Genomic DNA, 15,626 nt, shown 5'->3' with positions numbered 1-15,626 from the left:
GGTGCAGCAAAGCCTGACTCCCGGTGAAGGGGATTTAACCAGAGCGTTGAGGAACAGTTGCCTAGGCCTCGGAAAACTCTTTCCACCACCCGCACAACAGGGGATCCTCCTCCCTGGCCCTGGGGTGCACTGGTCCCTCCCTGCCCAGGGCCCAAGGGAGGAAGTGGGTAACACTAGGAGTGAATGCAGGGACAGAGGCCTGGTAAGTGCAGTAGGAAACAGGAGGCAAAGAGCTCACTCATGTTTTTAAATTCTGGTTACCTGGGTAACCCAAAACGACGTTTTTAAAAAAGCTAGCATTTGCAATTCAACCAATTCCCTGGCAATCTGTCTTGCAATTTTCCTTTATTATACCAAAGGGTAACAGTTTCAGTTTTCCGAATGAGTTTCACATAGATCCTACGGGGAATATAGATTGTGGGCTGCGCATTTTTCAGCATCTAAGTGAAATGGCTAGTCAAAGTAAAAACTTCTTTCCTAATAAGCCCTAACTGGAACTCACATTCCACTTCAATAGGAATCACAACTCCACTGTTATTCATTAGGAATAACAACTTAATTTAGGTATTAAGTTCCATTTTTTAAGTGCTGTGACACATTGAAAACCAGAATTCATCTATTTTTTTTTCTAGAGTGGAACACACTCCTACGATGTGGAAGGTGCTCAGTAAATACCTATGGGAAGGATATCGACTAAAAAAAGATGGAGAGAATGAGCCTCGTGGCAACATTCTGAGTTCCAAAACCATCACACAGCATCCTCATTTTAGAACATATAAGACCTTTATTTTGCCAAGTAAGTGGCCCACACCTGTGATCCCATCGGCTGAGGCAGGAGGATCACGAATTCAAAGCCAGCCTCAGCAAAAGTTGAGGCACTAAGCAACTCTGGGAGACCCTGTCTCTAAATAAAATACAAAATAGGGCTGGGGATGTGGCCCAGTATTCAAGTGCCCCTGAGTTCAATTCCTAGAACCCCCCCCCCCCAAGAAAACCTCTTTTTAAAAAATTTAAAACAAGGGTATTTTGCTAGTATTAGTCAGAAAAACTGCTAGATGAGCCTCTAACATAAATAGCAATAGAAAGCTGTTATTTTAATATAAAATTTAAGTTTTCTATCAGATTTAAGGTCTAGGCTCTCAGCTGGCTGTCTTCCTCCCTCGATGTCTCCCTCCTTTGCTTTTTGTTTTATTTAAAAAAAAAAAAAAACGTAAGGGAAAGTGTTTTTGCATGGTCTGTGCCTTACCTTTGAGATCATGACTCCTAGGAACCCAGAAGTACCACCGCCTTAAGTGTTTATGCTGCTGAGGTTGAGAATGAAGCTTCTACGGGGCACTTCAGACTCCAAGGCACCAGGATTTTCCTTCTGAAGCTGAACCTTTTACCTGACTTGTTTGCCAGGACTTCTCAGAGATGTTTGCATCCTGACTCTGTCCAGTGCTGTCAGCTTGTTAGGAAGAACTCTGAAAGCCTTCCACCTGCTGAGCCAAAGCGGGTGCCTCACAAAAGTCAATATTTCCAGCTTTTTCTCTGCCTGAATCCACTTGAAAGGACTTTCTAGTGTACAGTCCTTTTATTGCAGGTGAGTATTGGTAGAGAAAATGGCTTTCATCTTTTTTCCTTCGGCAGAGAGTAGAGAACGTATGAACAGAGTCGCATCATTTTAGTGTTCACCCGGTCCCTTTTTAAATGGGATTATTTTATTAAGATCCTGAAGGGAAACACAGTGACAAAAAACAAAACTGCAGCGTATCAGCGCGTAGTCAGATTTCTTGCATGTATTAATTTTAATTGCCTTGCTCAACACTGTTTCTTAGTCTTGTGCTTTGAAGATGGATAGTCCTTCTAAAATAATGAGGAAGTCAAGTTAGCTTTATTGTCACATATCTGAAGTCTATCACAGCTCCTACGGTGTAGGGAAATACCTATGGAAAGACTATGGAATGAAAAAAAATGGGCAGACTGAACCTCATAGCACTATCTGAGCTCTAGAACTGACTCTTGTCATGGGAGAAGAGATGTCTCTGAAGAAGTGTCCCAGGAGTCCCCCAGAGAAGCAGGAACTCAACTCTGGACCTCAGCAATTTGTGGCAAAGGTGATGGAAAGAATGTCAGAACACGCCAGTCAGACGCCGAGGCAGAGGGTTATTTAGAACCCAGGCAAGGGAGAAGGCGGGCTGCCTCGAGAGCAAGAAACGTGCTTTGGGGGTTCCCAGCTCTTCTTTTTAAGGGAACTTGGAGAGAGGTGGGTGTGGTGTGGGAAGATCTGTAGGAATGGCATGAGTCTGGTGATCCCAAGACCATTGCAGGTGGTCTGGTCAGTCTCGGGACCCTCTGGCTGACATGGTCTTCCTTTTCTGATCAGTAGATCACACCAAAAAGTCATTAATTATAGAATCCTCAAGCTTATCTCCCTTTATTTATAGATGGGCTAATAAATCAACAGTGTGCAATTTATAGACCTCTTAGGAATTTGGAAGTAGCAGCCTGGAAGAGAGATAGGCTTAGTATTAGAAATACTGAGGAACCCCAATAAATCAAACAGGTGCTCAGAAGCAGGCAGGCGAGGCCAACGTTACTTCTGCCAGAAGCGCGCACTACCAACCCTGATTAGCAAGCACACCTGGCGGGCAGTCTGTCTGCTTTTACCCCTACCAAGGTGTTTCCCCTTGCCCTGATAGAAGCTCGGGGTTACAATCTACACAATCAGCTGATTTTAAAATTGGCACGTTCAAGGGAAGGGCTATAACTAAAATGGCTACACATGGATCTTACATCCCAATTAAGGGTAAACACTATATTTTGAAAACAGACCACCTAACTTTCTGTTTCTCACATTAGGGAGTTGTAAGGGGACAGATAGATGAGCATGATGGGAACACGAGGTTAAGAGAATAATTCTAGGGGCTGGGGCTCAGTGGTAGAGCGCTTGCCTACCATGTGCGAGGCACTGGGTTCGATTCTCAGCACCGCCTATAAATAAATAAAATAAAGGTCTATTGACAACTAAACAGTATCTTTTAAAAAAGAGAATAATTCTATAAAATGAGCCCACTGTGCTGATTCCTCACATCCTTTTGTTACCGCTGTTGCCTGGTGACAAGTCCTTGCTTCCCCGGAGAAGCTCGCTGAGGCAAGTTTAGAGTGGAAAATAGAAGTTTATTAAAGGACAGCAGAAAAGACTTCTCCTGGAGGAAGAAGGGGACCCAAGAGGTGGAATCTGTGGAAGTGTGGTTGTTTCCCCTTTTTATAGTTCTTTCAGTGATGGAATGTAGGTGGGAAGGCCTGAGGGGTGGGGCACAGGTGGGCCAAGGAAGTAACCTGGTCAGGAAGGACTTCTGAGTCAGCACCTTCAAGTTTGCTGGGGGCTGTTCATTAACACTTCTTTGGGATGGGCTCTGGCCTTGGGCTTTTTCCTGGGCTTCATTAACATTCCATGAGTTGTCCTGCGTTTCCTGGAATTCATTCTCAACATGGCCTCCATTTTGGATCTTACTCGATATTAGACCTGATCTACCTAACTACACTGACTACCTAACTTTAAATCTGGCTTCACTTTCTTCACCAAAAAAGCAATCTGCCTGCAGCCCCACCTGGCCTGAGTAGAGGACATATGTCACATTCTTCAGCAAACTGAGGCAGGGGACAAAGGTAGATTGTGAGAGTCATCAGTGGTTATCAAACAGAGGACAATGGGTTGTTAACCTCTGTGGATCCTGCTCCTGGGCACTCTGGGTTGCTAACAACCTCCAGGTCCCTGCCCTTGGTCGTATATTGGGGTAAGAAAGAGAAGACGATAATTAAGGAGAAGGGTTCTGGGGTCCATAAAGCAGGACAGACCTCCTCCCAGACGCCCAGCTCTGGGGCTTCTCCTCTCCAGAGAAGTCTGTGGCTGTTCCTTTTCTTTAATAAAACGGGCTTTCTACCTTGGCCTCAGCGTTTCTCTCAGGGGTTTAATCTTCCACATCAGGGCAAGTTCAACACCAATTCCTGAGCTCCAAGACTGGTATCAGAGTGACAGGTTTAACTTCTGAATTAAGACCGCTTTTACTGGTCCTTCTTTATGTCTCCTTCCTACCGATTTCTTGTTTCTTGTATTCAACCTAACACTAATGGAAGTGGGTCTGTGCTGCTCAGCAGTTACCCATATTTCCCCAATCTGTGAAACAAATAGGTTGGATAGAAAACATCATTTAAATTGGGTATTTTCTTGTGTCAGGGGCAGGCCTTTCTCCAAATGATATTGCTCACTCAAGTCTTTTTTAACCCCCCCCCCCCCAACAAAGCTTTTTGACATGTGCTAAAACTGCCCTTAAAACAGCACAAAAACCAAACAAACCCAAGTCACACAAAGCCCAGATGCTGGTAGTAGGAGATGATTAGGTCCAGCAGGTGGGGGTCCTTGGGAGATGGTTAGATCATGAGTATTGGGTGGCCTCGTGAGTGGGATTGGTGCCTTATAAAAGAGGCCGAGCGAGCAAGCTAGCCCTCTTAGGAGAAGACGCGCACAGAAGGCCCTTTACCAGGCGCTGAATCTGAGGCACCTTGTTCTTGACTTGAGCCCTCACAACTGGGAGAACTGCTACCTAATTGCTGGTATTTTGATATGTTACGGCAGCCCTGACCAGACTAAGAGATTAAGTCAATATCTTTAATATGATTGATTTGACGTTTTGCTTGCACATTCTTGGACCCTTGTGGGAGTTTCTTTACCACTGTGCTGGTAGCCTCAGGCCCCTAAAAGTCCCATCTGTTTTAATTGCAAACAGTAATGGCACGCTAGCTGATCAGACTTCGCAGGTTCCATCCTGATCCTCCTTACCGAGGTCGCCTTCTGCTACCTGGCCCAGTGGGAGTTCCCATCCTGCTTTTGAGGCCAACTTGACATCTAAATAGTTGTGATGGTTCTGATTGAGCCAGTCGAGGCGAATTCCCGCCGAGAGGTGGCCAAGCGCGGGCATTGGGGCTCCCCAAGGTCCCGAGTGGAGGCGGCGCTGGGGCGCACTGGTTACAAAGGAGCCCTCTAGCTTTCCGTGGGGAGGAGCACGTTTTCTGATGCAATAAAGATGTATTGAGAGCGAGGGTAGAGGAAGGTGTTTAGTTTAGTTTTTTTGTTTCTTCTCTCCTTAGCGCTTCAGCCGGGTGCTTCAGGAAGATTCAGCAGAACTTTATCAACCAGCAGGAGCCTCCTTCCCGGGCGCTCACCGGCGGCTGGCGGGGCTGATCGCGCCTCGGGGCGGGACGCTTGCCGCCTGGCCCCGGCCCCGGCCGCCCCGCAGCCCTCCGCTCCGGAATCTGCGGCCGCAGAGCCCCCCGGGGAGCGGCACCCCCCGGATCATGGCTGGAGGTCTCGGGGCGCCCCGGGCTCTGGGCGGAGGAGCCTCGCGGACGACCCGGCGGCGGTTCGGCTCACGGTCGCCAACAGCGCCCGAAGGCCACCCGCCGGCAGGGCGCGATCGCTGGGCGCGGAGGCGGGAAGCGGCGCGCCGAGCCCTCCCAGCCGCCCCTCCGCCCGGCCCCGCGCTGCGCTGCGCGCGAAACCAGAGCTCGGACTCGCCGAGCGCGGAGGGGCGGTGCTCGGCCCGCGCATGCCCAGTGCGCGTCTGTCTGTTCGCCCCGTGCGGTTTCCCTGGGTCGCGATCAGCCGCGCGGCATGGCCGCCCCCGGAGCCGCGGGGGGCGCCTTCCTGAAAGGTGAGGGGTTCCCGCTCCGCGCGCGCGAAGCCGGGCTGCGCCGCTGAGGGTGGATCGCGAGCGCGCGGGAACTTGCGGGGAGCAGCCCGGCCGGCCGCCCGCCCCTCCATCCCGGCTCGCCCCATCCCTTTCCACTCGCGCTCGTCCCCTCTCCGCCCCACTGTGGTCTCCTACCCAGGGTCCCCCCAGTGTCGTCCCCACCCCGACAGGTCTCTCTCCCTCCCCACTGGTCCCCCCTCCGCCCCCAGCCGGTCCCCTCTGCCCCCGATGCCCTTCCCCCCGAATGCCCAACTCGGGGGGCTGCTTCCCGCTCTGGCAACTGGTATCCGCGGCCCCAGTGTAGGGAGGCGACTGAGGAAAGGGTTCGGACTCGCCCTTCCCAGATAGCCCGGGGCCTCTGAATGGCCGAGTGACTCTAGGGGCGTGGGCAGTTGTAGAATCCGGAAAAGAAGTGACACCACCTCCCGGGCTTGCTGCTCTGACATCCAGAGTGACCGTTCAGTGTCCCGCAGGGTGCGTGCCTTGTGGTAGTGGCTCATTCTGCCGGCCGCAGAAACTGGCATTTTACAAGTGGAGAGGCTAGAGCTTGGAGTTGGGGTACCTCTGTTTTGCACGTTGGCCTGCAGAGCCCGCAGGGGGTGAGCTCCTTGACGGATCTTCTGACCCCCACCCGCTGCTCTTGGTTCTGCTGGCTGCACACTTGCAAGAGCTGAGGATTGAGGCAGTGGCCAGGTGCTTGTTGCTTGTCACTGGAGGAAAGGAGTCTGTATAGGCCAGCTTGGGTAGCATAAGATCTGAGTCAAAAGACCAGTGATTTTTACATGCCCTCTAATCTCCTGGAGTTATTTTCCTAATACTATTCAGTATCTTGTGAAGTGAACTTGACCTTCCTGTTGCTTGGCTCAGTTGTTTACCAGTGACACAAGGAATATTCTTCTAAAACACCAGGTTTTTAGAAGTTATCAACTAAAACAGAGGTACTGTTTTAGTGCCCTAAGCCAAGGCCAGATCTGGCTTGTTGCCTGTTTTTGTAGGACCTGCAAGCTAAGAAATTTTGCCATTTTTAAGTAGTTAAAAAGAAAAAAAATGACAAATTTTAATGTATGTCCCCATGTTTTTTTGAACACAGCTATGCTAGCTCATTAACACCGCCTGTGGCTAGGCTGTGACCATGAAGTTAAATAGTTGGAAGACGCTTTTTGTTCCTCAAAGCCTAAAATATTTACTTTCTGTCCCTTTCCAGAAAGGTGACTCCTGCATTGGAATAATTAAACCTTGTTTAGGAAATTGGGAAGAGCATTGGGTATTAGAAATGCAAAATGTGATATCAGGAAAGGTGTTGGATTAAGTTTTTGAGTACCATAAATAACACTGGTACTATTAAGTTTTAACTTTTCAATAGAACAAGAGCAAAATCTATTGGGCAAAGGGATGCTGAAATGACCAGTGTGTATTTCACATGAGCGTCTTGTGTTTTCAGATGTTGTTGCCTACGTTGAGGTGTGGTCTTCCAGTGGGACAGAGAATTACTCAAAAACATTTACAAACCAACTCTTGGATATGGGGGCAAAGGTAAGAATTCATTTTACTGGTGTTCCATATAACAGTTTTAGAAGTAAAGAGATACACCTGCCTTTTTTTCCCCCTTGGTACTGGGGATTGAACTCAGAGGTGCTCAACCACTGAGCCACATCCCCAGCCCTTTTTTATATTTTATTTAGAAACAGGTTCTCACTAAGTTGCTTAGAGCCTCACTGAATTGCTGAGGCTGTCTTTGAACTCGTGATCCTCCTGCTCCAGCCTCCTAAACTGCTGGGATTAAAGGAGTGCTCCACCACGCCTGGCATTTGCCTTTTCTTCTATCAGGTGTGATTACTTAGAACACGAAGGACCAGGTAGTGGGAAGTGGTGGGAGGAAGAACCAAAATAGGAAGCGTTGAGAGCTGGTCTGGTAGGTCTCAAGTGTAGAGGGACGGTAGTGAGGCCTGGTTCCGGCATTGGTGTTGGGTGCATAGTGCTGTTAAAGCAGGAAAAGGGGTGCGTTTCTGAGGGAAAGGTTGTGAATTTGGGCACGTTGGAAATACCTTGTTCCATGCTTGGATGTAGAGATCTGGAACTTGAGATGTTGAAGGCTAGAGACATGATAATGGGGGTCAGATGAGGCCATGAGTGTGGGTATTGTCCTTCTTGCATGGTTAGTAGGAGCAGTGCTTAAGAGGCCTGCTGAGCATTGAGAGGCAGGCAGAGGAATGTCAGAAAAATGAGGGGGCCGTGCTGAAGGCAAGTGGGGGAAGGAGTTTAAAGATGGAGTCTGAGGCCCTTGTGATGGCACACCTGTAACCCAGTGACTCCTAGAGAGGCTGAGATGGAAGGAAGCTCAGCGGTGAAGTGCCTCTGCTTAAATCCCAGTACATAAATAAATTAAGATGGAATTTGAAAATGCACAGAGCCCCAAGACACATAGGATGGCACATATACTTTATCAAAAATTTGTCCTCCATGCTGGGGATCAAACCCAAGGCCTCTAGCACACTCAGCAAGCACCCTACCACTGAGCTATATCCCCAGGCTGCATGGCAAGTGTACTTCAGGTTGAGAACTGGAAGGTTATTGTTGAACTCAGCAGTGCCAGTTTTCTGTGAAATGGGTGAAGGGGATCTAGATTGGTCCAGGCTTTGACATTTGAGGAAACGGTGCAGTGAACATAGACTACTCTGCTGGCAAGTTTAGCTGTGAATTAAGTGTGGTTTTGGCATCTGAGAGGCTGGCTGGTATAGACTGAGTCTACCAGGGTGAATTAAAATGTAAGGATTAGGATGAGGCAAAGGGTGCCTGGGGCATAAGGAGACCCTTACCCCCACCAGAGTTTCTGAATTTCACACAGGGGAGGGGGCTGTTTGACCACCCTAGCCACTCCCTGGGGAATAAAGGATCAAAGGCTGAGATCAGACTTGCAGGAAGAGGAATTGGATTATAGACCCTCCCACCCCGGTGATGAGGTTATGTTCTGCTATAAACCCATTGTAAATCGAAAATACGGAATGTCAGAAATTCGTTTAACACAGCACAGCACAGGGTCAACTTGGTGATCGTGGCCGGTGGGGAACCACTGCAGCATCCCGCTGTCCAGTGTCTCCAGAGTATTGTTTCGGTGCCAGCCAGGGCAAAGGCCAAAACTCCTACCGAATGTGTTCCACTCTTGTGTATTTCTGTTTAGGTGTAGTTGGACACAATACCTTCATTTTTATGTGGTGCTGAGGATCAAACCCAGGTCCTTGCACATCCTAGGTGCGCGTTCTGCCCCTGAGCCACAACCCTAGCCCCAGTTTTGTGTATCTTAAAGTCAAAAAAAAAAAAAAAGTGTAATCATGGTAAATCAGGGACCAACTCTATAAAAATACAGCCTGCAGTGGAGAGAGAGATCTTACTGGATATGGTAGTGTTAAGCAAAGAGACCTGGCTGAACGCAAACTTCACAAATAATTTCAGCCTTTTTCAGGAATAGGACTACAACTATGGGAATGAACCCACTTTCCCGGTGGAAAAATGAGTCACCGAACAAAGGAAGGGACTGGGCTTATAGGTTGTGAGTGACTTGGTGAGCATGTCTGGGCACTCGGGAGTTTGAGTCCTTGGGCTGGGGTCAGTGGCCAGCACCTGGAGGAGTTATCTTTGAAGAGATTAGTGTTTCCTGGAGAATCATTCTAGGTTTGATGAAACACTTTCTCCCTGCCTGCAGCCAGTGTCTGAAAGGGATTTACCTTGAGAAAGACTTGTCAATGAGTGACTTTCCTTTTCATTCCCCTTTCTCAGGCCACACTGCCTTGGGGTTTTTTGTTTTCCATATCCAATAGGTGGAATGTGGGACTCGGGTTTCCAGCTTACAGGTGCTTGACCTGGTTCCTAGATGCAGCCCTTGGCTTCTTTTTTTTTTTTTTTTTTTAAAGAGAGAGTGAGAGGAGAGAGAGAGAGAGAATTTTTTTTAAAAAAATTTTTAATATTTATTTTTAAGTTCTCGGCGGACACAACATCTTTGTTGGTATGTGGTGCTGAGGATCGAACCCGGGCCGCACGCGTGCCAGGCAAGCGCGCTACCGCTGAGCCACATCCCCAGCCCCGAGAATTTTTTTTAATATTTATTTTTTAGTTCTCGGTGGACACAACATCTTTTGTTGGTATGTGGTGCTGAGGATCGAACCCGGGCCGCATGCATGCCAGGTGAGCGCGCTACCGCTTGAGCCACATCCCCAGCCCAGCCCTTGGCTTCTTGACACCAGACCTGGGGATTTCATTAGACCCCCTTCTGTTCTGAGGCATGTGTTCCAATTTTCACCAACCTCACCTCCTTAAAAGGTGTTTAGAAGTGCTGCTAGTTTGCTAAACTCGATAAAGGCCTTGGGAGAAATGGCCCCAAATGCTTGAGTGGCTATCTGGGGTCAGTCTTGTCCTGAAATCTCAGCCCAGCCATTCCTGACTGCATTTCAAGCTCCCCCTGTGCGATATTAAAAGGACAGATGGGCAGGGTGTGCAATGGACAACACAGACCTGGCAAAGCAACAACCCTTTGTTCCCCATGTTGAGCAGCTTGCTTAACCCCAGGGAACACATTCCAAAACCCCAGGGGATGCCTGAATCCACTGATAATACCAAACCCTGCTTAGACCGATTTTCCCCATACAGTCATTTGTTTTATTAATTGAGCATAGTAAAAGGATTTGCAGCAATAATGAAGGAGAATCATCCTAACGGTGTCCTGCAGTAAGTTGTGAATGGCCTGTGTCCTTCTTGAAATGCCTCATGTCCTGATCCCCCTCCACCATGTGAGAGGGCCTAGGAGATGAGAAGTGAGGCCAGAGACCTTGGCGTTGGGGTGCGATCTTAGGCTGCTTTTGACCTTTGGGCAGTGTCAGTGAGGACCCTGGAGCCTGGGCAATGCCAGTGGTGGCCCGAGGGCAGGTATTCCTTCAATAAAGTTGAACCTACAAAACGGGGGTGATTCCACATCCAGAAAGGCTACCTAAAAGACTTATTTTCTGATGCTGTGGATGTTGGAATTGTACCATCTCCTTTGGTGTCTGGCTGATTATAAAATGGTAGCACATATTTTTCCCTGGAAGGCTTTTTCATTATTTCCTCACTTCCAGTGTTATTTCTTACTACTGGGGGGGGGGGCTACTTTCCCTTTTCACCCCCTTTCTAAGCCCTTTGGAAGACTGGTCTTTATTCCAGACATCCTGAAACCTGCTGACTTCTTACATGTGCTTGCCGTGGCCCTGCTTCTACCCTGGTGCTGGGCCCCTGGGGGATTTCCCGTGATTCAGTATGCATGTCCTGAAGTTTAAGAAATTTTTCTTTGATTATTTCTTTTGTAATTTCTTTAGTCCCCTGGGTTGGCTTGGTCCCCGCCCCCCAGTCCAGTAACAAAGATATTTTTCATCTTATTTTTCCATTTTTTTTAATTGGTGCCGTCCAGTGGTGGGTCCTGCTCTGCCCTGTGCTTCTGATGTTTCTTTTACTTCTTCCCCGTCTCCTGTGTGCTCTGCTCTCGGGATATTTCCTCAACCTCATTGTCCAATATTTATGTAGAATTTTTTTCTCATTTTAAAAATTTCGAGTACCTCCAAGTCTGATCCTTTCAAGAGGTAATCTTCCAATCTTATCGGGAGTGCAGTGATTGGAAATACTAGGTGCCTTTAATATTAGACATGCGATTCCTGTGTCCTCTGAGTTTTTTGTCTCACTTGAAGGAGCGGTGGTTCTCGGGAGCCTTCATGGTCTGATGGTTCCCTCTGCCCTGCCCCTGAGCCGTGTGCCTCCTCTGGTCCACTTTTCCCCTCATCTGTCCTCGTGCAGCTTCGACTCTGCCTTTTTGGGGGGAGCAGAGGTAAGCGGGTGGCAGACACCCATTCTAACCAGCTGCGTCAGTAGCAGCAGTACACAGTCGTCAGTGTGCCAGAATGGAACACGGGGGTGTAGGGGCTTTGGACACTTTTATTGACAGATATTGATTAACATATCCTTTTTGATCACTTGTGCATAAGAAATTGAGCAAATAGTAATGTACTTTTGGTTTTCTGTGTTTTGTCTACAGGTATCAAAAACTTTCAACAAACAAGTAACTCACGTTGTTTTCAAAGATGGGTACCAGAGCACTTGGGACAAAGCCCAGAAGATGGGGGCCAAGCTCGTATCGGTGCTCTGGGTGGAAAAGTAAGTACCGCTCTTCTGTTGACGTTATCTACTAGTAGAAACCTACTGCTGATATTTTGCATGGGTTGGAAACTAGGTAGTTTTCCCCTCTACCTCTTATTGGACATTTGACTTCTTCAAGCCCTCAGTTTCTGCAGCTGAAAATGGGTATGGTGTGAACCAGTTCTGTCTAGAGGGCAAGTGGTGTGAAGACCTGAGGGGCAGTGTGCTGGGTATCAGGGACGGAGCATACTAGCCAACTCCTGCTGGGATGGCCACATGCCCTGGCCTGGGGAAGGCCCCATGTCCAAACTCCAGGGGTCCCCAGGCTTGTGTCCTGAGGCCTCTCCTTGACTTGTGTAGAGCCTGCTTCTCCCCTTCTCTTGGGTCTTCCCTGTGTGTCTGTGTCCCAACCTCTTTTCGCCAGGACGCTGGTCAGATTGGATTAGGGCCTAAATCGGTGACTTTGCTGTGGCTGGTTGTCTCTTTAAATATCTTGTCTCCAAATGTGATCACTGACTACATTCCTGGGGGTGAGGACACATGAATTTGGGGACACATTACAGCCATCGCAAGACTGGGAGGTGGAGGTGGAGGCTGAGTTCAGAGGGACGTGGGAGCAGAGTGTGCAAGGCCCTGTGGTGTAGAGAGCAGGCCGGGCCAGAGGCCAGCAGATCACAGGGAGGCTTGGAGTCCAGGCTGGACCTGCTGGCCGCAGTGTGGCACTGAGGGTCAGGAGGTGTTTCTGAAGGTAAGGGCAAAGCACATCCCCTGAGGATTTGGTCTTTGTAGAGAAGAAGAAATCGGGATGACTGAGAATTTGAGGCCAGAGGAACCAGAAGATGGTGTTCCACCTACTGACTGGGGAGGCTTCGGGAGGGCTTACTGGGGGATCGGGGGTTGTTTGGACACCGAGTTAGAGGCGTTTACTCCACATGCTGTGGAGACGTCAGGCAGGCAGATGTCTGGAACTTGGGGGGAGATGGGAATGTGGGAGTTCAGTTTGCAAATGTCAAAGCCGGCAGCTGGAGGTGCTCCTTGGTGGACATAGAAGGGAAGGGAGAGGTTTGGGATTGAGTGCTCCTGGGTTTTGGAGGCCAGGAACCGAAGATCAGCAGCCAGGAGGAGGGTTCTGGAGGTCTGGTGACACTTTTAAAGCAGCAGTGGGCCGAGTAAAGGAGTTCTGAGAGGTCACCCCTGGAATCCGCAGCCGAGTCACAGGGCATCTTGGGGAGCAGATTTGATTTGTGGGAGTAATAAAGATGGGAGTCCCTGAGATGGAAGTTGGGAGGAGAGGGTTGCAAGTGCAGCATGCTGGCCACTCAACGGGGCGAGGTGGGCAGCGTGGTGAGTCTTGTAGCATCCCTGTGTGTGGCCTGAGGGGGTCCAGTGCAGGGCTCAGTGATGCTGAGGCACGGGGAGCCGTCCACCAGTGCAGGTGGGCTGTGGGTTACCTCACTGGGTGGGCAGGGTCAAGGACAGGTCGTTGGACCATCCTCCTGAGTACAGGAGGGAATGCAGATGTTCTGGGCAGTTCCTGTTAAGTGAGCAGATGTGGCAGTCAGGACTTGTGGAAATCTTTTATTTTGAATTTTCTTTTTGGTACTAGGGATTGAACCCAAGACACTTCACCACTGAGCTACATCCCCAGTCCCTCTGTTGTTTTGAGATAGGGTCTGGCTAGCTTGCTGAGGTTAGCCTCAGACCTGATCATCTAACTCAGCCTCCCCAGGCTCTGGGATCACAGGGGGGTGCTTGTTTGTTTGCTTCCTTGGTGAGAGGAAGTAAGGCTTCCCTCTGAGCATGAGGGCAGGGTAAGTAGTGTCAGGGGGCTAAGGATAACACTTGAAATAGCTGTCTAGGAACAGGTGAGAGTGGTTAGAGAAGGTCTTACGCCAGCTCTGTGCTCGGGGCTTGCTTGAGGACGTCTGTGAGGCCAGGGGAGCAGGACAGTGGTTTGTCCAGTGGCCCTCAAGCAGAAGGGAGCAGGGGTCTTGTGCTCACCAGGGTTGGGGCTTTGCCAGGCAGCCATGACCGGGAGAGGGAAGGCTGTGAGGCCCCTGCAAGGCGGTGATCCAAGGGGTCATGGGGCCCCAGCTCAGGAGCACATGGCGGGGGAGGCTGTGAGGTAACAGTGGATACCCTTGGATAGGTTGAGGGGTGGTTGGTGCTGCAGAGACTGGGTTTGGAAGGAAAGGAGGGTGTGGCTGGAGAGCGTTAAGCTTGGAGGGTGGGCCTGAGTCCACAGGGGACCCTTCTGTGTTGAGCCACTTATCCTGGAAGTGGTTCTGCATTCAGCAGTGACCGGCAGAGAGGTACACCAGGTGCTCTGGAGATCCCAGGACATGATAGACCTCAAATAACTCCTTACCTAGGGGAATGCTAAGGCAGGGCAGGCAGGGCCTTGCGGCTGCAGACCTGGGAGCCCATCTTCCCTGTGGCATCGTCTGGAAAACCTTTAGAAGGTCATGTCCTCCCAAGAGTCTTGAGGCTGCACCCTACTGTTGTCCATCAGTGGACTTTACGTTTGGGGACACACACGCTTGGTGTCTCTGTGGTCTTAGCCTTCTGATACTAGGTGTTTGCGGTTTCTCCATGTCAAGCTGTTCTCCAGCACCCTGAGCACCAGCTGGGTGTCCTAGACTTTGGTTCACTTCTCTGGATCACACAGCTAGGGGTGTGGTCCCATGCGTTTGTCCCCACCTGAGATGCAAACTGCAAGTCTTGGCCTCTGCTCCTTCAGACCAGATGCCACCCGGTCCGGGAATCTAAGTTTGCTGATTACTTAGAACAGCTCACAAAACTCGAGAAAATGCTTTCCTTTCCGTGATTGGCTTCTTCTAAAGGATACAAGATAAAGGACGCATGGGGCGAGGCCTGGGGTGTCGGTACAGGTGTGCCAGCCTCCTGTACCTCCAGCCCTGTTCAGCAACCCAAGCCTGTTAGACTCCCCTTTGAAGAGCTACAGAGCTTCATCTCCCGTCCCCTCCCTGAACCCTCGCTTTTCTGGAAGTGTGAGGATGGGGCTGAAAGCTCCAGGCCTCTGGTGTTCACCAGGCTTCCCAGGACCAGCCGTCCAGGGCCCCACCCCGAGTCAGTCTTGGCACAAGCGCAGGCCTTGTGAAAGTGGACCCACGTGAACAACAGAAGACCCCTCCTTTGGGGATTTTCAAGGGTTTTAGGAGCTCTGTTGCAGGAAATGAAGACCAACTGTATTTCAAATTAGACCAGTTTTAAGGTCCCAGTAAGATTGATGGAAAGTAGGCATTCCTCATGGCCCCTCCAGAGCTCCTGGACCCTGACCTCACACAGCCTTGCTCCACGGCCCCCTGGGCCCTATTACTCAAGGCTTTCATTAATTTAGTGAGAATGTAGAAGAGTCTTGGGGCTTAATTGCTGCTTGTGATCTGCTTTAATTCTGTGTGGCTCTAATAGTGGATGTTTTATGTGATCAGTTTTGGGAGAAGCAGTTACAGGAAGCTAAACTACTAAGATGAGCATTGTCGGCTCACATTAGTACTATATGCCACCAGAGATGCTGCCCAGGAAAGGTCGGTTTGCTCCTGGTCTTGGAAGCTGAGTGCAGGATGAGGCTGGGGTGATTGCTTTTACCCTCTGGTCTTCGGTATGTGGGACAGGAGTGTTGAGGGCCACAGCTGAGTGGGGATGACCATGGCATTTTTGCCAGAATGGAGTGATTGAGAGGTGATGCCAGCAAGCCATTGAGATGATGATGGTTATGTT

General features: G+C 49.7%; 1 protein-coding gene across 1 annotated transcript in view; it reads left to right on the top strand.

The window, feature by feature from the left end:
* The first annotated feature begins 7,188 nt into the window (after positions 1 to 7,188).
* LOC144253708 (microcephalin-like) overlaps positions 7,189 to 15,626 on the top strand; it is a 62,278-nt gene continuing 53,840 nt past the window's right edge. Inside the window, exons 1-2 of the mRNA XM_077796428.1 lie at positions 7,189 to 7,265; positions 11,785 to 11,903. Coding sequence (XP_077652554.1) covers positions 7,254 to 7,265; positions 11,785 to 11,903 — 131 coding nt within the window. The 5' untranslated portion in view covers positions 7,189 to 7,253. The remainder of the gene's footprint in view (positions 7,266 to 11,784; positions 11,904 to 15,626) is intronic.

This window comes from Urocitellus parryii, chromosome 3, assembly GCF_045843805.1.
Source record: "Urocitellus parryii isolate mUroPar1 chromosome 3, mUroPar1.hap1, whole genome shotgun sequence".
NCBI lineage: Eukaryota > Metazoa > Chordata > Mammalia > Rodentia > Sciuridae > Urocitellus > Urocitellus parryii.
This window is presented reverse-complemented; position numbering and strand designations above follow the sequence as displayed.